At 48.9% G+C, this 22,796-nt stretch overlaps 1 protein-coding gene across 1 annotated transcript in view; it reads right to left on the bottom strand.

The window, feature by feature from the left end:
- The window catches only part of LOC144171883 (uncharacterized), a 65,818-nt gene that overhangs the window by 496 nt on the left and 42,526 nt on the right, over window positions 1–22,796 (bottom strand). Inside the window, exon 2 of the mRNA XM_077700996.1 lies at window positions 2,164–2,402. Coding sequence (XP_077557122.1) covers window positions 2,164–2,402 — 239 coding nt within the window. The remainder of the gene's footprint in view (window positions 1–2,163; window positions 2,403–22,796) is intronic.

Genomic DNA, 22,796 nt, shown 5'->3' with positions numbered 1-22,796 from the left:
GCACTCGCGGTTTTAACGCGGAGCAGTTTGAATTTTTTTAACAATGAGGTTCTGGTGGGGTCGTGGAAGGAGGGAAGAGTGTGCTAACAAGAAGTCCTGCAGCCGATCCTGCTGTTTAGGTTTCTTGTTTATGTTTTCCGTGCTTCCTACCCAGTCTTTGCAACACCAGTTTAGCCTTCGCGGAAACGCACCGATGGCGACCTCAAACTCAAATTACTGATTTAGCGCAGCTGGATTACACCGTTATGAAGGGTACAAGTTAGATTAAAAGACGAGGAGTTCTTCTACATGCACCTGAAGTTGTGTACGCGGTTGCTATTTCTCGCCTCCATCACAAACGAACCGCGGCGGCTTTCGAGCCAGTTCCTTCATGCTTATATAGATGAAGAAACGTCTATCTCCCAACTTTACCTCGGCGGATTTGTATCAGTGATTTCGGAAGGAAAATGGTTCACGCTCCTTCGACTCCGAAAGACACACATGGGCTCTCCGAATGTCCGGTAGCTCTGATCGAGAGAGCGCATGCTAGTTCCTTTCAGTCTCTCATAGAAGATTTCACTCGCAGTTTAAGAGCACTGGGGTTGGCGCCGGACTGCGACCGTGCATCCTTTTAAGGAAAAGAGGGGAGGAACAGAAGAGATAAATCTTGTTGATTTGGCAGGCCTTTTCTTTAGTAGTTGAGCTGCGTTTCGCCCGTTTCATTCACGCACGCACCCTTCTCCTTATTAGCCATAGCTCTACTTTCGGAGCCACTGCACACGCAAAGCAAGCAAAATAAAATACCCCTTTGGGTACTTACTTAGCAAACGTGTACGTGGCTTTGAAAATACGTTTGTTTGTCTGTTTGTTTGTATGCACGTATGTATGTATGTATGTATGTATGTATGTATGTATGTATGTATGTATGTATGTATGTATGTATGTATGTATGTATGTATGTATGTATGTATGTATGTATGTATGTATGTATGTATGTATGTATGTATGTGTGTGTGGGGGGGGCGTTCTGCGTACGTGGAAACACGCATTACCTGCTTTCATGGCATGTGTTTCTTCATAGTCTGTGTTTCTTCTCACCGGTTTCTTCAAAAAAAAGACATAAAACTTGCAACATTTGATATAACGCAAGACTTATTACAGGCTGAGAAACTGATGAGGTTGTACATGTATAAATAAAAAAATTATATCTATGAATTGTGTCTTTTCGGTAGCGTTCTTCGGCATGTGCAAGGATGTCCAGGATTTCAGGACGTAAGATACATTTTAATACAATATAATAAGTTCATTTGAAGCTCGAAAAACACGTTCAAGAGTTCGGCGCTTTTCTTTTTCCTGACAAGGCATGAGCTTCAAACAGTTCGCCAAAACTTTCGACAGTCGCACAGCGTAAAAAGGTCGACACATTGGTATTAAGCACATCTACTGCATATACATATCTCTGCAAGAAAAAAGGCGTGTATAACATTTACTGCTATACGTGTGAACTTTTTCATATAGCGATAGAAGAACTTTTACTCAAATAGCAACTTACAGACGTTCTTTTTCAGCGTTGGCTGTTATAGGAAAGATGGCTGTTCATCGTGTATTACCGAGTCTTGCCTTTAAAGGTATTTCACAGCAATATACGTATGCTGCGGTGAAGGCAGCAAAACAAAGTTACCAGCGAGGGAAATGAACTCTTACTGCGTTGGTTGTTATGCGACAATTTACGATTATTAGAAAAGACTAAAGTTTATGTCGGAAGAGGCGGAAGCTGCAAGACGACGCCGACACTAGATATTAGCGTTCCGCTTCTGTAAGTGTATTTTGTTTACAGAACTATGTTAATCAAGTGAGAAACTCAATATACCTGCCCCCCATTCATAGCTTGTTCTTATTTTGGGGTCTCTGTAAGCAGCCCTTGCCACTCAGATAAGTAAAATTGGTATTATTTTGGGTCAGAGGCATATATTCAGCGAGTTTACAGATTTAGATATTGCTTTGAAGTATGCGCGAAACCACGGAAATGTGGTATCGCGGCATTCAAACTAAGACACAACGAAACAACAGAGACTCAACAGCAAGAACCACGCTGTATACGCCATGCGATAGCAGGCGAAACATGTAGAACGATGCGATGCGTCCTCAACTGCAGGCATCCCGGCGGCACCGGAAGTGACTCACGGCAGCGGAAGGAAGTAGTGCACGGGGTAGTAGAGCGTTTCTTCGACGGGTATGGGCAGCAGTATGGGAAACAGCGTGAAGCCACCGGCGGCCGCTGCAGCAAGGGCCGCCTTGATCAGCTTTCCCTGGAGGCTCGGCTGCACCAGTGCCAGGAGCAGAACGAGCGCTCGACACGAGGCTCCGCCCATCGCCACGGCGTCCGCTGCAGGGAGCGGCTCCCCGGGAGACGGGCCTTGCGGCTGCGAGAAGGACCCCTACGTCCTGTTACAATGCGTGAAAATGCACTCACGCGATTCGACCACCGCCTCATGACCGACACAACAACGAACGTTTAAACGCGGCAGCAGTGGCAGGCTGACACCCTCCTACCTTTCCCAGACGTTTTGTGCCCCTTATGCTTGAAGGCGTTGGCCAGGAATAACAGGTGCACACAGTCAAGCCTTGACTAAACGATATCCGAGATGTACCACTGTTGGGTCGTTCCCTAATCTCGTAGTTGTTCTGAAACAGGACTCGACACCAAGATGTGTCACAGTGACATCAAGGTATGACTATTATATGTGTGTACACACACACACACACACACACACACACACACACACACACACACACACACACACACACACACACACACACACACACACACACACACACACACACACACACACACACACACACACACACACACACACACACACACACACACACACACACACACACACACACACACACACACACACACACACACACACACACACACACACACACACACACACACACACACACACACACGCACGCACACGCACGCACGTACACGCACACGCACACGCACACTTCGCACGCACGCACGCACGCACACACACGCGCACACACGCACACACGCACACGCACGCACGCACGCACGCACACACACACGCGCGCGCGCGCGCGTGTGTGTTTGTGTGTAGTACACTCTCGTTAAGACGAATAAGACTTCTGCTCTCTTGTAACGTGCGTGCACAAGGCAAAAAAAAAAAAAAACGTCCGCCTAAGACGAATTTGTGATAATACGAACAAATTTTCACAGTCCCTTCGAGTTCGTCTGAATGGCAGTGCTAAGTCTAGCTGATGATGGTCGTCCGTGCCTCTGTTTCCTTCCCTTTGGAAGAGGACATGGATACGATATTACCGCAGACGCAGACTTACCGATATTAGCGATATCGGCAATTGTACAGGCTTGTGTACAAAAATGGGTCTTCGGCCAAACAATCTTAGTGATGGCTCGAGTACAAATTGTGGTGCTCTTCCTGTACACTGTATAATGATTGAGAGGGAGCCGTTGAATGAACATAGCAAGGAAGGAAAGCCAACAGTCCCACCCGGCCGGTATCCCCCCTCTAAATTTTCTGTCTTTCCTACCATTACGGAATTCCAATTTTCACACAAAAAAGAGTCCTCGGCGTTATTGGTTGTTGGCTTTCCTTACTCTGCATGTATGTGTGTGGAGGGAGAGAGAGAGGGGGTAAATATTTTTATTCACGATCGAATCGGGGCAGGATAGTAGGGCACATCCTATAGTTTGAGCTGCTCTGGTCCTTGCTGGCTGCTCGCGCCCTCCGTGTCAGCGTGCGCTGGGTCAAGCGGTCCGAACTGAACAGTCGGCGCACCGACTGCTCGTACCTGGGACGGGGATTTTTTGTGAAGGATGGTGGTTATTGGGGGGCTGCACTAAGAAGGTACAGCTGCTGTATTATTGGGTGGGATAGATAGAGTGGAGGAGGGTGGAGCGGGAGTTCGTTTGGAGCCGGCGGAGTGCGCTCGGAAAAGGTGGCGGTTAGCGTCACTAAATAAGCTACGCTTAAGTGACTGAAAGCCTCTATTTAGTGACGCTAGTGGCGGTGGGGTGAATGGAACGGTTGACGCAAGCGTCTATGCATAGGGTGTGGGGGTCTTCTCCGGGTTTTGGCTCTTTTCGTAACGGCCCTGGGTATGCACTAGATCGAGAAGTGGCGTGTGTGCCTCATTTACGTCGAGGGACTCGTGTCCAATCCATAGGCCCAAGCTAGATATATGTGGGGGTCTGCAGGACATTCTTCAGAATCATGATGGCGAGGGGTGATATGCGGCCGCGCAGGTAGTTGCGACATGCGTCTCGTGAGTTTGTGATGATCATGATGCATTCGTCGCCTATTGTGGCTGCTAGGACAATTTTCTACAGCGGCGTCTGTAGAGGTGGTGCGTGTCGTGGTGGCCGGAATTTGTTGTCCTGGTGGTCGATCACCGTGACTGCGTGGGCGGGCCCGTGGGAGCAGCGGGCAGCGTCCGTGTAACGCATCGTTGGGTTGGCCGCGTGTTTCTTTGCCAGTGAGCCGACCCGTGATTTGCGGCGTGCTTCGTTGTTAAGGGGGTTTCGTGGGCTGGGGGTTACACGGATGTGTGGGTGTTGTTTGGCTGGCACAGAATATCTCGGGCGTTTGACGGTGTCTCAACCGGCGGGTGTAAGCTTATACGGTGTAGGCGGGTGTACGCAGTATTTCGTATTTAAGCAGGAGGAGGGTGTCCTGCGTCGATGGGAAGGGGTGGAAGCTGTACATCGTATGCGGGAAGTACCCGTTCTCCTCGATGCGGGGTTAGACTCAGTTGTGCATCATGAACTCAAGCGGCTCACCGACTTAGGAAGAGAGTTAAATTTGGCAGAGGTTTTTGGTAGAGTCGTTTGACGAGCTTGGGGATGAGGGTGATATCGGCGTGCTTTTATCGGGTCTCTGCTTACCAAGAAGGGTTCAAACATTCGAGTATAGTTTTTTAATGGGCAACGTAGGCAAAATTGAGCAGTAGCTTATTTGGTCAGCGATTTTGCCGGGAATTGTATGGCAGGTTAGTTGGAGAACGGCTGCTTTTGTTTCCACCACGGTGAAAGGCATGTCCATGTCTGAGTTGGGGTTGTTGCCAGAGGTTGCTGAAACTATTGTATTAAATCGATTTCTGTACCCTGGTAGCTGTGTATAAGGCGCTCCAAATAGTACTGCGTTGGAGATTTAAGTAGGGATCGGATCAGGTGTCTTGGAGTTTGCTACCCTTCGAGCTGCTTGCTGTTTTGGAGTTTGCTGAAGAATTACGTCCAGTTCTTGCTGGCTGAATTGCTTAGCGCATCTACCGTGATTTGTGCGATGCGGACGTTTCCACGTTCGGAAGAGGTCCTGTCGGGCTTCCCAAAGACGGAGGAGGTTGGCGTTACTGGCCGGATGCGATTACTTTGATGCGTTTTGGGGGTCGTGACAAGTAACCATTGGACCCAGTCGTCCTGATAAGTGACAGAATCAGCGGGGGTGTCGTTTCGAAAGTCTCCCCAGTTGAAGAATCGGCTATGTTGAGGCGTTGATTACTGTCTTTTGTGTACGACTAGTAGTTTTATGATGTGGTGGTCACTGCCGGATGTCTCGTCCAGTCGCGTCCAGGTGACATGCTTGATGTTTTAGGTGAAGGTTAGGTCAGTGGTGGAGTGTGGGGCATGCTGTTCCCAATTGTTGTTAAAATTTATGGAATGTTGTACAAATGTGATTGGTTTTGTGTTGCTTTGTGTGTTTGTCATTCTTGGTGTTTTTTAGATATCCCCAAAGCGTGTGTTGGCCGCTGAAGTCTCTAACGGTGATTGATTTGTGCCCGCGCGTGCATAGTAGCGTGTTTTTTAGGAGTTTGTCGATTACGACAAGGCGATTGGTGGGTGCTGTAGATAGTGAGCACGAATAGACTAGCTTGATTTTACCTAGGGGGAATGATTTTTACGATGGCATAGTCGGTATCACTTGGTAAAATATGGATTGGGCCGTTTCGGTCACTTGTATAGGCTGGCGGTGCGGTAGGCATCACCGGTTACGTGCGTGTTTTGCCGCGCAAAGTGTGCAGTGTCTGTTTCCTGCAGCACGATGTGGTCAGGCGTATACTGCTGCGTGGAGTGGGTGAATGTGTTTTGCTTTTTGCGGTAAGAGCGGAAGTACCACTTCCACAGGGTGAGGGGGTGGAGGTTGCGTTTGCCGTTGATATTCATTGTCGGATTGAAGGATCGATGACGTTTCGTGTGATTCGGGGGGTGACTGCTGTGTTTTGGGCTTCTGGGGGCTTTAAAAGGTGTTGGGGCGTGCCTTGAAGTGTTCTCCCATGTGGAATATGAGCACCTCTGTAGGTGGCTATGGTCATCTGGCATGGGTGTTGGGGCGCGCGGTTTTGAGGACTGTCTGGGTTTTTGTCAGCTGTTGGGGTAAGGATTTTTGTGTTTGCTGGAGGTTCCATTCGCACGAGGAGTTGCCGATTCGACCTTCACTGGCTGTGGCGCGTTGTGTTGCGACCTCGAGGTGCTCCTTTAGCTGTGCAACTTCTGTTTGAAGCGTTTGGAGCCGAGGTCTGGCTGTAGTTGCGTGGCGGGAGTGGGGAGAAGGATGTAGGAGCAGTGGGTGGGGTTGAAACGATGGCTGACCGGCTTAATTGGTGGGTGGCGTTATTTTGCTGGGCGGCCTGTCTTTGCGGCTGACGCAGGTTGCAGACTGAATTAGTAGCAAGTCGATGTCCGTTGCTCGGGTTAGGGAGCTTCTATCATGCTTGGGGGGTGGTTGGCGGCGGCCTTCGCAATTTCTTTCTGCGTACTCTGCTGGCCGTACGGTTAGTCCACAATTAAAGTTGAGACGTGGGCTTGCAGTCGTGGTCTGATGGGGGAAGGGCGCGTGGCAGCGCTCCGTGTTCATATGTAGTGCTTTAGAATATTCGTGTCTATTCTTGTGTCACACCACCTAAACAATGCCGTAGGACTAATGCGGGTATTTTAAAAATAAATAAATAAATAAATAAATAAATAAATAATGCCGCGACGTCTGCGTCGCAGCCATGGACGCGCGCGGTGGTCACGCAGGGAGCTCAGCCCTGCGCCTAACGACAAAGACGGAGAGAGTATGGAAGGAGGCACCAAGCCTGCCGATGGAGAGAGGGTGCCGCGAGACGAAAGACGACTTCATCTCAGCGAATCGACGGCAATCTCCCAGCTCGCTACAGGGCAATTGAAATGAATCGTCAAATACTTGAAATTTCCACTCAAACCGAAACCCGAAACGAATTTTTTTCGGTTTCGCTCCTGAACGAAATAATAAATATCGTTACGTTTTGGTTTTCGTTCCGGCCAAAAATATCGTTTTTTTTTTTCGTTTTTCGTTCCCGGTTTTTGTTTCATTCCAACACCCTGGTAGAAAGGGACGTGAACTCCTTCAAATGTGGTTACCGCCGATGTGGAGGAGACGATTCCGAGACCTGAAGCGAGCCCGGCTCAAGCATAAAGAAATTAAGTAATACGAAAAACAATTGTCTCTCTTGCGTTGGACGGAATGCTGTGACAGCTTCAATAAAGACACCTATACGAAATAGCTGTGGAACACATTTCGATCCCTTAACGCAAGAAAAGGGCTGCTAACTGCATTGCCAAAATCGTTCTAACAGTGGGCGTTCTCTCACTGCCGATGGGCTCTAAAACAAGCTTTTCCATCAGAAATCTGCTCAGCTGCTAAAAACCTTTTGAAAAATTCTCTTCAACCGTGGGGAATTGTATATGTGTATATGGCACTGTTGGGACGTCTTGCCTGAATAATTCAGATAATATCATACACACAGATATATATATATATATATATATATATATATATATATATATATATATATATATATATATATATATATATATAAGAAATTTGCCAGAGTTTTGCCTTACGGTCCTCATGCTAATCTCTTGGTAAATCGTTGTCGTTCTTGCGTTTATTATTTGTTTGTTTTTGTTGTGCCATAAATAAATTGCGCCAGGGAGACATAAAGTAGTGCTTTTTATAGAGCAGAACTCCCAGCTCTTAAAGGAGCCACGAAGAGAAAACAAAAGTTTGTTTTATTCGAAAGATTAGGTGTTTCATAGTACCCCAAGCGCTTTCCCGGAAGCAAATGATGCTTTATTCACTGAGAAATAACGCAATTTAAGCCAAAATTTTAAATCTCCCGCTAAAATTGCACATTCCGTGACGTGAACCATGGCGTCATACGAGCCGGTCCATGAAACAGATACTTAGCATGTCGACTCCATATAGCACCCGCACGCAGGAGTCGACCGAGACGGCGGCCATTTTAAAAATACTAGTAAAACCTAGTGCACCCGCAGCCCTAGTCATGGAATCGCCTGATCCGGAGAACAAAACTCTCGCCGAAGAGCTCGGGCTTGCATTTAATAACCTCACACAACTTGAACGCTCAATGCTTCTAAGTGCACGAGCGGCAATAGTTGTGGGATACGCGGTGGACGGGAAAGCGACCATTCCGCGATAGCCACAACAGACGAACGCCCTGCCGTCGGCACCGCTGCCTCGTCAGCCCCGTCGCGACGGACGAATACAGACTGGTACGTATGTGCCGTATTTTTATTACGGTTAATAATAGTTCAATTTCAGTAGCAGTATCGCTTATGCCAGTTGGCCGGTGTCGTGTATGGAAAGCCGTTCGCGCGAGCTCTCTGCTTCGACCAGAAAGATACGAGCGTCAATGCGCGGTGTTTACGGCATTTTTTCCCCCAAGGTCAGAGCGCTTTTACGGCGATTTGACGAAGTCGGCGACGAGCGCCAGCATGTCCCAGGAGTGAGCTAACGTAAGGGTCGCTGCCGTAATCACTTCCTCGGAAATGAAGCGAGCACACTCGTACTTCCTTTAGCTCTCTTTCTCCTCCGTTTGCAAAGTTCACAAAACGTAGCCACTTGCTTCGCCGAGGTTCGTCGTTGGGCAGCACATGAATGGAGATCTCCTCACCGGGGATGTCGCACTCCCTCGACGATTTGCCCGTACTACATGGGCATTTCAAAACGTAGCAACGAAATTTAATTGTAAAATACTCGAATAACCTGAAGTTTTCAGTTGTTGTAAACTGGAAACGAGCTCCTAACAATAGCAGAAAGCCAACACCATTCCGAAACTGCGACGACTGTCACTATCTCGTTGCTGCTTGCTGTTCCTTACTCCCCTCGTTTCTATTTTTACCTCTGCTGGTTGGCGATATGACGGCCAACCTCCTGTGAAGGGATTACGATACCAAGCAAGGTCGCGGCTGTGCGTGCTGGGACGGTTCGTTGGCCCCTAAGAGCCTCGAACCCGAAAATTCGTCTGCGCGACGGCGAGATGTCGAGCTCGGCCGGCGGTAGTTTCGTACGCACTGGCGCACACGCTTGCGTGTTCGTTAGGAACTTCAACCGTTTACTCCACCGTTCTTGCTCATAAAAAGAATGTGCAGTATGTTTGACGGGCATTTAGCTCGCTATGCAAACTGTAATCCCTGCCTAACATGCGTTTGCTTTTGCCGGCCTCCGCCAATCGCAGAGCATTCTCGAGTGACATCATAGGTTCTGTTGTGGAAAATGAGCTGGTGGGTCGCATGGTCATCTCCTTTTTTCCTAATTATGTAGCTTATTTGAGCGAAGTTTGCGTTATAAGTGGTGTCGTTATGGTTCTAACGAGGCAATCTTTCGAATGAACCAAACTTGTGTTTTCTCTTCATGGCTCCTGTAAGCATTTTTTATTCGTGCGTGTTTCACTATATGCGACGCTCGAGCAAACGGCAGTGGTCATTGAACATGAATGTATGCAGTGTGCCTGTGGAATTAGGCCAATGCATCGCCATTGGTGCTGCAGTTTTATGGGACAATTGAACGGCTATGTTCAACTGTTGGCATCTTTGTGCCATCATCAACAACAACGTTATTGGTTTTCGTGTAGTATAGGTACGGAACGCGCACCTCTTTGTGTGAAATTATTTGCATTTGTGTAAAAATTTATGGTGCCTATATTTACGACTTTGGAGGCCTAGAACGATGTTTTCCCCGGCTATTTTCGGAGCCTAAAATATTATATTTTAATGCCTAAAATTCAGGCCTCTAGTAACGACCATCTGAAGACCAACTACAATGACCGCGGGGTACCACAAGGCTGCATAATATCACCCCTTTACTTCAATTTGGTCATGAGAAAGGTGGCAATTGGTGGCAATTTAGTCATGAGAAAGGTGGCGAGAAAGGTGGCACAAATCCAGCGGCGCGCGTCTCACCGTCTATGCGGATGATATCACGCTGTGCCAGGGACGGAGCGAGACGACTATCCTACCACTGAGGAAGCGTGCCTAGACCTTCAAGCACCCCTTTTTGTTCTGGAAAATGCCATCCAGGCAGCAGGATTGCATCCCTCACCGGAAAAGTCTACTGGACTGCTTTTAGGTGGCAAAGAACGGGAAAGGCAAAAAAAGTCCATCTTTACCTTCAAAATCAAGAGATTCCTGTATCCTCTAAAGGTTGGATCCGCCTTCTGGGTGTTCCTATCAGCCAAATACACAACGCCACAGAACGAATCAAGCATGCAAGTCCGACAGGGCTGGGATGCCACAGCCCAACTTATCCACAGAATTGGTACGAAATTCGGTGGCGCAGGCGCCGCCCTCATCAGGAACGTCGGTAGAGCCATTCTAACTTCCCGGCTAACATATGGCCGGACCTGCTTTAGCCTGACTCAAACCCAAATAAAGGAAGTCCGAATTTACACCCTAAACTCCTTCAAGTTATATTATCTCATCGTAAACTCCTTCATGCAGACCCTTCTGAAGACTCCGACAGCTACCCAGACAGCTACCCAAGACAGCTGCTACCCGAACCCGCCTTGGCAATGGACACAACCGATAAATAACAAACCAAGGTCGACAAAAGAGCTCAAAGGCACAGAGATCAAAGAAACACGACATTCGGCTTCTAGCACCTACTCGAACCAGGTACAGCCACGATCAAAAGTCTACGGACCAGGAAAACGGCAATTTGAGGTTATCTCTCTTCCGGTAGCAGCCCGATAAACTGCAGTGCGCATGCGAGATGTCGTATAGTTACTGCAGTAATGAAAACTACGGCACATAGTACTCCGGGCTGCGGTGCGCCAGAGAATGAAATCCAAATTTGCTGCTTTCGTCTTCCGTAATCTATTGCTCTTGGGTGTACATATGCCGTCTACACTGACGCCGCCTTAGCATCTGAACTATTTACATGTGACATACACCATGCCAACGACCCAAGCTTGACAGAGTACACTACGTTCTCTACTGAATTGGAAATCGACCCACCGCCCTACTAAAGAGGGATTATGTTTTCTGCATAATCCCTCCAAAGCCGTCATGTATACTGACAATGCAGAGGTTATCAGCACAATGCACTCTCCTGATCCTGATGACTACATTTCCGTTGCAATTAGACGAGCCACCGACAACCTCGCCGAAACACATGACACCACAATACTCATGAAATGGACCCCCGGCCACAGGTTCAACCAAGGGAACGAGACGGCCCATCGCATGGCATCTGTGTCACTACCTCCCAGAACTCTCATGCGACGCTCGCCCCGCTTCCCGAACCTGCCCTCAACAGCTCAGTCGTTGAGAGCCGTATCCGAAAAACGAGGCGACGCCGTCACCTCAAAGAAACGACCCCAAAGCCAGACCCACCGGTGCCCGAGGACATCCCCCGAGGCCTCCAGGTCCTTCTGTATACAAGGCCCGCTCCGGAACAGCGGTCACTCCTGACATCCGCGACCGATGGACCTGGTACCTACGTTTCGGCAGAAAGAGACCTTACAGCACCACCCCTGTTACTCCTCCTACCCCTCCCTGCTCCCTGTGCAGTGCCGACCGACCCACCATACACCACCTTCTCTGGGACTGTGCCGGACTGTCAGAGGAACGCCGTAGGTGTCTACGTCCTCATGCCACGTCCCTTCAAGCATGGATAATGCCTTCTAGGGAAGTGAAAGAAACCTTAATGACCCTGTGGAAGTTTGCAGGGCGCACCGGTCTGGTTAAAATCATCATCATCATCATCAGCTTATCTACGCCCACTGTAGGGCAAAGGCCTCTCCCATTTTTCTCCAACTACCCCGGTCCTGGGTAACTGCGACCAATTTATCCCTGCAAACTTCTTGATCTCATCTGCCCATCTAACTTTCTGCCGCCCCCTGCAACACTTGCCTTCTCTAGGGATCCACTCTGTTACCCTTAATGACCAACGGTTACCTTGCCTTCGCATTACATGCCCTGCCCACGTCCATTTCTTCTTCTTAATTTCTACTAATATTTTCTTAACACGTGTTTGTTCTCTGACCCACTCCGCTCTTTTCTTGTCCCTTAATGTTACACCTATCATCTTCCGTTCCGTTGCCCGCTGAGTCGTTCTCAATTTAAGTTGAACCCTCTTAGTGAGCCCCCAAGTTTCTGCCCCGTATACGTGAGTAGCGGTAAGATGCAGCTGTCATACACTTTCTTCTTCAGGGACAATGGTAGGCTGCCATTCATTATCTGAGAATATCTGCCGTATGCACTCCACCCCATTCTGATCCTTCTAATTATCTCTGCCTCATGGTTGGGATCTGGGGTCACAACTTGGCCTAAGTAGATATATTCGCTTACCACTTCCACTGCCTCGCCACCTATATATCTCCAACCGCTGTGCTGTCCCGAGGTTATTGATCATTACTTTAGTTTTCTGCATATTAATTTTCAGGCCAACGGTTCTACTCTGTTCGCCCAGTGCGGAAAGCATGCTTTGCAATTCGTCCCCCGAGTTACTTAGCAAGGCAACGTCATCAGCAAATCTGAGGTTACTGAGGTATTCTCCATTAACCCTTACTCTCACCTGTTCCCAATCCCATGTGCTGGATACTTCTTGTAAGCATGCTGTGAATAACATTGGAGAGATTGTGTATGACGCCCTTCCTTGTATGACGCCCTTCCTTATAGGTATTTTACTGCTCTCCTTATGGAGGATGATGGTAGCTGCGGACCCATTGTGGACACGTTCAAAGTGTGCGCGACCTGCAAGTAGAGTGATCTAGTATACTTTACTTCAAGGGTTCCTTACTGCGCGGTGTTGTGCCGCAGCTCAACACGAAATACAGATACGTGTACCCCAACCCCCTTCGCCGGTGTTCTCCACTATAGTTGTCCATTTGTGCACGGGGGAACGGTCTTTTTTTTTTTAGTTAGCAGCCACCACTTCGTGGTAGACGGACGCATGTTCAGCTTGGTGACGTATCCGCTGCTTACATTCGACGAGCTCGAAGGGAGGGGGCGAGGCTCCACAGCGGCCTAACCGTGGGGAGGAAACAGGCGACGCCACCAACTCAGCCTATCATCAAATAACGACTGGCGATAATTATTTTTGAGTCGCAAGCTACATACCCACCGTCCGCCTTCAATGTATACTGTTACGTCGACGAGCAACCATGTTGCGATTCCCTGGGGGATAAAATGAATAAAATCGCAAAGTTCTGTACAGTACGACATCCTCTCAAGTGTCTTTTTTATTGTGAATAAATTTCTCTGTGTTCCATTTTTTTGCGTGTTTTCCTTTTTACATTTCTCTCCTTCTCTTTTTATCTTTCTTTTTTTTTTTTCTTGGTGGTGGTTGTAAATCGTTTTTTTTTCTGAGTGGGGGCGCGAACCCTGAAATGAAATTCCGCGCGCTACTGGAGGGAGCCCTGGCTTTGTGTGCCGGGCTTGTACCTATCGGGGAACAGAACGTGGCGCCTCGTGATGACGCGCATAATCACCATCAAGCCGAATGTGAACCAAGCCAGGGCAGCGCCTGCACGTGCCTGCATTCCATTCTCCTTCGTGACGACCATGGCGACGAGGAACGAAGAGCCTCCGCGTCCTTATGTTACAGACCGTAATGCTCCGTCCACGTCCTACCAAAAGCACGTAGGCCAGGGGCAAGGATCGGGCATGAAGCCGCAGGATACGAAGCCGCGCGGTGGGCAGGCCCCGCAGGGCAGAGCCCCGAAAGAGTGGCGCCCCAAGCCGCAGGATATGAAGCCGCGCGGTGGGCTGGCACCCCAGGGCAGAGCCGCGCAAGAGTGGGGCCCCAAGCCGCAGGATATGAAGCCGCGCGGTGGGCTGGCGCCATGGAGGGGAGCAACACGTCCACCCAAGGTAAGACCAACGTCTGTGCAGGGCTTTGAACTTTTGGCCCTGCTTTGAGCTTTTGGCACTACGAAACAGGCCATTAGCATTCGTGGTCCACTTCACCCATGCAGTTCTGTTTTGTCAGTTTCTTTCTAACCCGTTTTCTGGGTTAGGGCGTCGATTTGACCTACAGATGATTGAAGGAGTCAAGGGGTAACGGGACAGGAGTATCATGGAAGGGGCCAAAATGGAAGAATGTTACTTGCATCGCATTGACGTTGAGCTAAGATGTTTTATTGCAAACATTGGAATAGCGTTAACATGATATATTCGCAATGTTGGTTGTCTGATTGTTTGAATGTAGTGCTGATATCTAACACGAAGACAAAACGAAGGTACACATCAAACGTCGCCTTGTGAACAAATAGAGGAGCCATTTTGCTCTGCTGAAGTGGGTGGCCAGAGAAGCTGTGATTATCACCTGCTCCTCCTCCGACACCCTTTCCTATTGCGTGCCAAACCCTTCCCCATTACGTCTTGCCGCCGACAGTGTCCACGTGATCGGCAGCTGGCAGTGCGCAAGTTTTTCTTTCTCCATGCAATGCGCTCGTGGCGTGTTCCATTCGTTCACGTGGCCCTTCAGGCCGATGGGGAGAGGAGGCCTCTCCGACCCTGAGCGGAACATGAGCGGCGGTACTACACTATTGCGGTACCGCGTTCGTTCTCTTGTCTTATTTTAAAGACGATAGTCTTTCTTGGGCTACTTAAACCCAGAAATTTTGGTCTGTCTGTATGTCTGTATGTCTGTCTGTCCGTCTGTCTGTCTGTGACTCGATTCAGCCACCCGGCCAAAGCAAAACAATGCCTGCGCAATAGTCTTATATAGTCACAGCTAAATCTACCCGTCTATGTCCGGTGTAATGTTCATACTTGTCAACATTGTTGAAGAAGAACAAGACATTACGCAAATATGAGACAACAAATCAATACAGAAGTGATATTTGCAGTGATATTTATAAAAAAATCAAACATGCTTGACTTTTGTGAAATTAAATACTTTATCAACCGCAGAAAAAGAATTAACTCCGCCGTCGCCTGCTGTCGCCCGGGCCACTATAGCTTCTGGCGCCATTTTAAGAAATCAACCGGCATCAGTTACGCAAGGTTCCACTAGATAGGTTCCACGTTCTGCTTGCAACGCACGTGGAGTAGGGAAACGCGGTTCTATAAACGTTGAAGTAGGGCGCCTCGATTAACGCGCGTCTTCGCCGTACGGCAGCGTTCGCATCGAGACACCCGGTTTGGAGCAGTGGAATGCGGGAAATTTAAAATGATTTAAGCAAACCTTTGGCGTCTTTACCTTGGGAGGAGCGCGACGCAAGAGGAACAACATGAGAGGTGAGCGGGAAAGCGAAGGGAGGCATTTACTTGGCAAAAGTCGATAAAGACTATCGTCTTTTGACGACATTTGCAACAAAAGGAGCAGATACGCGGCCAATTTTTTTTAGCGGGAAAACGAATGGAGGCATTTACATCGCAAAAGCGAATAAAGACTATCGTCTTTTGACGGCATTTGCAACGAAAGGAGCAGATACGCGGCCAATTTTTTTTAGCGGGAAAACGAATGGAGGCATTTACATCGCAAAAGCGAATAAAGACTATCGTCTTTTGACGGCATTTGCAACGAAAGGAGCAGATACGCGGCCAATTTTTTTTTCTTGCCCTCCGGCGTATGTGAGCGCCTGTTTCGTAAGTTTTCGTCATCGCTTATTAAAGACGATAGCCTTTCTTGGGCTTCTTAAACCCACAAATTTTGGTCTGGCTGTATGTATGTCTGTCTGTCTGTGACTAGATTCAGCCACCCGGCCAAAGTGAAACGAAGTCTGCGCAATAGTCTTATATACTAACAGCCAAATCTAAACGTTTAAGTCTGGTTTATATGTTCATACTTGTCAACATCGTTGAATAAGAACAAGACATTACGCAAATATAATACAGGACGTCAATCCATAAGTGGTATTTGCAGTGTTCCTTTATTAAAAAATTCATGGATGCTTGGTTTTTGCGAAATGAAATGCTACATCTGCCACAGAAAAAAAATTAACACTGCCGCCTGCTGTCACCCGCGCCACTATAGCTTCTGGCGGCATTTTAAGAATTCAAGCGACAACAGTTACGAAAGGTTTTACTAGATAGGTTCCACGTTCTGCATGGAACGCACGTGGACTAGGGCAACTCGGTTCTATAAACGTTGAAGTAGGGCGTCTCGATTCACGCGCGTCTCCGCCGTACGGCAGCGCTGGCATAGAGGGCCCCGGCCTGGAACCGTGGAACGCGGTAAATTCAAATTGACTTGAACAAACATTTAGCGTGTTTAACTTGGGAGGAGCGCGACGCAAGAGGGACAACATGATAGGTGAGCGGCAAAGCGAAGGGAGGCATTTACATGGCAAATGTCGACAAAAACTATCTATCGTATTTTGTCGACATTTGCGACGAAAGGAGCAGATACGCGGCCAATTTCTTTTTCAGACGATAATCTTTCTTGGGCTACTTAAACGCGAAAATTTTGATCTGTCGGTATGTCTGTCTGTAACTCGATTCAGCCACCCGGCCAAAGTGACACAGAAGATGCGCAATAGCTTTATGTTCCAGCAGCGAAATCTAAACGCCGAAGTCAGGTGCCAATGTTCGTACCTGTCAACATTGTTGAACAGGAACAAAACGTTACGCAAATGTGAGGCAGAAAATCAATACATAAGTGATATTTGCAGTGTTCCTTTATAAAATTCATGGATGCTTGATTTTTGCGATAGCAGATGGAACACTACATCCACTGCAGAAAAAAGTTTACTCCGTCGCCTGCTGTTGCCCGTGCCCCTATATCTTCTGGCGCATTTTAAGAAATCAAACGGCAACAGTTGCGAAAGGTTCTACTAGATTGGTTCCACGATCCGCTTGGAACGCACGTGAAGAAGAGCACGATTCGTGAAGAAGGGCACGCCGTATGGCAGCGCTGGCATAGAGGGCCCCGGCCTGGAGCAGTGGAACGGGGTAAAATCAAATTTACTTGAACAAACATTTAGCGTTTTTAACTTGGGAGGAGCGCGACGGGAGAGGAACAGCATGAGAGGTGAGCGGGAAAGCGAAGGGAGGCGTTTACTTGGCAAATGTTCTTTCGCCGGCATTTGCAACGAAAAGAGCAGATACGCGGCCAATTATTTTTTTTTTCTTTTTGCTCTTCGGGGACACGTGAGCGACCATGTTGCATTCAATCTCTTCGCTTCCACCTCCTTTCTGTTCACGGCCCCCCCCCCCCCCACACACACACACACACACACGCAAAAACCCGACCAACAGCTTACAGCTTCGGGGCAATACTGCGCATGTTTTCCAAATATGCTCCATGGCTACAAATAAGCGCCGTGTTATCCTATTGACAAGACAGCACACGGAACGCTGTTGCCGTCTTGAACAAAATATATACTACACATTTTTACTCCGCTCCACGCGCTTCGCAGCACGCCCGCAAGACGACATGCGCTCACTGAGGACGACTGGACACGTGCTGTCGTACCCCTGGATGAATATTTAGTTTGGCACTCGCCGTTCATTGGCCCTGCGCATTGTAGTCGGCCGCTGCGCAGCCTGTAAGCGTGAGATTGCTTCAGATAGAGCCGCGCGTATCTAAAGCCCGAAAAGTTGCCAATCTGGCCCCGCACCCGCCCTCATAACCTCTGCTCACGTAGCGGCCACCGCCGCTACGTGAGCAGAACGACTGAAAACGGAGCCTTGTGCACAGCGCCGACAGCGGGCCTGGCGAATCAAGCGATGTGCTTGGAGGGGTGTGTCGCCGGAGGTGTGTCTCCGGTCAAAAGGTTAACTTGCGCATCCCCCGCGAAACCGCTGGACGAAAGTAGTAACGCGTTGCTTTAAAAACTTCTAAAGCTCATCGGTGGACGTTGCAAATGAGTTAGATCGGTGCGGACACTCCTATGACTAGCAATGAAAGTGCGATTGGCGACAAATTAATTGACTGTTGATTTTAGGTTGTTCCCTAGCAACCTGTCGCGTTGGCTAGGCCATCAGGCGAGCAAACACATGATGGGTGACCGTCTGGACGAGCAAGCCATGGAGATGAGGTGTCCGATATGTGAAGCTGTGGGCTTTAAACGTTTGCCCCTGGTAGCATGTCATACATGTGCTTATTTCGTCGTGGGAGAGACTATTCGTACTGTTTTCTAGCTTGTTCCATTATAAAGTTTTGTGCCGACTGCATGCCACCTTTTCTTTTGCCTCACGAAAGCCCGGCACTTTGCGTCCAAGTGGCTCGGTTTCGACAAAAGTGGAATCGAGTATTCGGTGTAGTCAGAAGGGAAATGCCTGCCGCGCCGCCGTTGCGGCTTCGTAATTCACCGTGGCGTATACGTGGCAGCATCAGCGCAGGGCAGCCTTTACATCGAGCTTGGTGCCCGCACCCGCATGCGCCTCACCCAGCGTTCTACACGTGACAATAATATTACTGCGGTCGCAGCGAAGAGGGGCTCCGTGTACGCGTGACACCTTAAAGCCTGCGGAAACCCAGTCAGAGGCCTTGTGACACCTGGGACAGGTCAGTTATCGATGTCCCAGTGCCTGTACCACCACCTTTACAAATATGTTAACAGAATATATTCACATGAAATAACGAGTATAGGAGAAATAATACGGACATTAGTTTGCCCACGTCTTATTGGGAGTTAGTTTTAGTAGAAACTTCGGTTTCCCGCTGTGTTGCAACCGTATGTTTTTGTTGTCACATGTGCTGGCTTATGGTCGTCGCCCAAATTCGTACCTCTGTGGCATATTGTGTCGTTGCTCCTTAAACGTTTGCTGACGTCGATATTTGTTACGTAACGTTTCACTCGGTCTGGAGTCTTATATCGAAAGTGATGTGCAATTATGGCAGTTCTCTCCACACACGAGCCTTATGGTATACCATTTTCCAGCCCCATGGCTCCTGGATGAACAGCGGCGGCTGGAGAGGAGGTGGAAAGACGCTCGGCCCGGTCCGCGAAGTGCCGGCTCCAGCTGCGGCCAGGCGGCCCCCGCCCCCGAAGCCGAAGCCGAAGTTCGACGAGAAAATGATGGGCATCGGGCGGGGCATGCTCTGCGACGTCGGCGCCGGGAGAAGCCGGTCGCCCGGCGTCCACTTCAACATGGGCCTCATGGGCCTCGGGAGGGGGCAGTCGGATGAGGCCGAGTGATCGACACTGTCTCACCGAAATAAACCTCCACGAGCATACCTGGCCTGCTATTTATTTTCTATCGTACCGCAAACCCTCCATGGAGTAGACTGCATGTGTCAAAATACCGACGACAAGAGTGATCTGGGTGTGAGATGACGAGCTCAATCGCCGCGCTGCGTTCTGTACACGAATATTCATTAGGCGTCCGGAGTCAGTGTAAAGGTGCACACTACATATATAGGTACAAGACATTTTTACTAAGCGGAAGCTCTAGCTGGAGCCGTGACGCACGGGGGAGCATACAGTGAGGTACGTCTCGTTACACGATATGCGTTCAATACGCTCTAATGTCCGATACACTGCCAATATTGCACGGGTGAGCGCATGTTGCTTCACCGAAACGTGGCATTTAAAAAGTCTTCGGGCGGCATTCACAAATGCCGTGTTTATTGGTATACAACCTGTGACTACATATGCGCTACCTCCGACGTGTGCTATAATCAAATCAAAAGCCAAGCCAAATCAGGGCCTCCATGTGCGCACATGATGTATTTATTCGTATCAAGCACCGCGCACACCATTACCAAGCCCATACTGCACTGAACGCCAGGTACGAGCTACCCGTCAAGCCACGCGAAACTTTTATCCAGAGGAGGACGTGAAGCAGCTCCCGTCTACGCAGAGCGCGTAGTACCCACAAAAATGCTCTTACGGCATATTGGGGATTTATGAATAAAAGCGTCATAGGATATATAGGCAGAGGGAAACGCATTGGGTCCTGTGGGTGAGTGTTGCGTGGTGGCCGCCGGTTTAAATCTGGCGAGGCGTGAGCCCACGACGAGAGCAGAACACGAGACGGAGACGAAGGAGGCGAAGACTGCCGGGACGAGCGAAGCATGCGGCCCTGCCCGGGCGCGTCTTGAGTTTGCGCTCTGCTAAGGATGAGACTCTTCTAATCAAATATATCTGCCTACGCCACTGCGTCCCAGTGGATTTTCTGCACTGACACATATTTTACTGAACAAGGCTTGTACAAGTGATCTAACGCACCCCCCCCCCCCTCCCCCAAGGGACAAGGCTTGTACAAATGATCTAACGCACCCCCCGCCCCTTCCCCCACTAAAAAATGATGCCAGAACGAGCTCATGGCGGAGCGCAAATTCAAAACATTGATCACTAAACAAGTGATGATCCAGCAAAGCTTACCGTCATCTCATGGTGAGCTGCAAGCGTCACTGGACAATCAATTGGGGGGGGGGGGAGGGGGGATATGTGCGAATCCAGGAGAGGGTAAATATACGTGAGGAGTAGTGAATCGTCATTGCCTCTTTTCAAATCTTAAATCTTTCATGCCCGTCATAAACGCTGACATACAAGAAATTCACCCCTCGAATGCCCATGAACTGCCTCCAACAAACTTTTCACGGCAGCCATCATTGTCAGCGGCGGCATTGTGTAGTGATTGTGTATATTTTATTGGAGCCAAAGGGGAACGGTTTGATTTTTTTTTTTTGACAACCTAGGGGTCCCAAAAGATTTCTTCGAAAGTGACACGAACAGCTTCGGTGTATAGAGCGATAATCAATCAACAGATAGCCAGGAAGGCAAACCTCGTGAAAAGCTCGCCTTCTAAACCAACAATCTTATGTAATTCTTGGTTGTTTTAAGCCTACGGGCCACACCTGTGACCAATTATGTGACAGTTCCACGGTGCATCATCGCGTTTGATCCTTTCGTTCCTAATTATTTAGCATAATTAAATGCAGTTTACGTTGAACATGGCAACCTTTTGAATGAAGCAAACTTGTGTGCATTGTCTTCATGGCCCCTTTAAAGACCGTCATAGTAAGCAGCCATTTCGAACGGCTGTGTTCTCAGAGCAGCAGTAAGAGCCTGTTAGAGCCTCGTGTTAGTTGTCGAATGCTTACCTAATAATTATTTGATCGAAAACATCCTCATCAGAAGGAGAAATGGAACCGAAGCCACGCCGCAACGCAAGTGGGTAAGTGTCATATACTACTAGCAGAGTCCCTCAATGACTCTGCTACTAGATTTTACTATATATCCGTTCAAAAACTACAGGTTCGCGTATTAACGATGAAAATTATTGTTGTACAGCAGGATTCTTGTCGTAAATTTGTTTACTAAAGACCCGGCAACTACCACCACGTTGGGAGCCGGAAGCCTACGGCTGAACAAACGTATAGGCTTAGTATGCGATTGGCCATTTACTGGCTCCCACTGGAACGAGTGTAAACACTTGATAACTGAACACTCTTAACCCTGGAGCTACAGGACGTCTGAGCAAGCAGGAGTTGAAGTACGCCCGTTTAAACGCAAATTCCCCAGTGATTGTATCATTGTTTCCCAGCGGCCCAAGTGTTGTGGATAATCTTTTGAAAAAGGCACGCACGCACGCCCACACCCACTTATCCACCCACCTACCCACCCACACACGCACACACACACACACACACACACACACACACACACACACACACACACACACACACACACACACACACACACACACACACACACACACACACACACACACACACACACACACACACACACACACACACACACACACACACACACACACACACACACACACACTGAGTTTCCTGGTACTGAGCCACTCTACTCTGTCTACCTTCCGTTCTTAGCACGCACCGCAACTGCTCTTGGTCTGAAATTCCGGGGACCGAGTTGACGAGTAGACACACGAGGCAGGAAGTGGGCAGGAGTTAAATGGGAAGGTGAATGATGAGAAACGAGGTGCATCACGCCCTTTTCATTTCCAGTGCCGCTCTGTAGTGCTACTCCAATGCAACAGCCAATCGATGCAGCGACAGCTCAAGGAAGCTCAAAGGCCGCGGGCTCTGCAGTGATGACTGTCCATGCCGTCAATCCCGCCATAGCATGAAACCAGATGCGCGTGTCCGGGTTCAGGAAAGAGGAAGAAGATAAGCCGCCCGCTGCCTGCATCGCCATTAGCCTTGTGATTTAGGCCCCATTCCAGCGAGGGTGCAAATCTCACAATGTGCCAAGCACTGCCGCTAGAGAGCTGACCTTCTCCGGTCAACACTAAAGAGCTCTCTCTCTCTCTCTCTCTCTCTCTCTCTCTCTCTCTCTCTCTCTCTCTCTCTCTCTCTCTCTCTCTCTCTCTCTCTCTCTCTCTCTCTCTCTCTCTCTCTCTCTAACGCGTCTGCCCGTGGGGAGGTGAGGGGGGATATTCATTATCACACAGGCAATATCCGTCTGCGACGCTTTAGAGGTAAACAAATTCGACAATTACATTACTACACGCCCATAGCCAATTGTTTCAGTAATTCCCATGATTTCAGTGGGAGGGAGCTCTGGGCAGCTCGGACCCAGAGGTCCAGATACTTCTGGTCACCCGTGCTGCCAATGTCGCTGCCGGCCTC

The sequence above is a fragment of the Haemaphysalis longicornis genome, unplaced genomic scaffold (genome assembly GCF_048455015.1).
Source record: "Haemaphysalis longicornis isolate Haplotype H1 unplaced genomic scaffold, Haemaphysalis longicornis Haplotype H1 scaffold_1, whole genome shotgun sequence".
In the NCBI taxonomy this organism is placed as follows: Eukaryota; Metazoa; Arthropoda; class Arachnida; order Ixodida; family Ixodidae; genus Haemaphysalis; species Haemaphysalis longicornis.
This window is presented reverse-complemented; position numbering and strand designations above follow the sequence as displayed.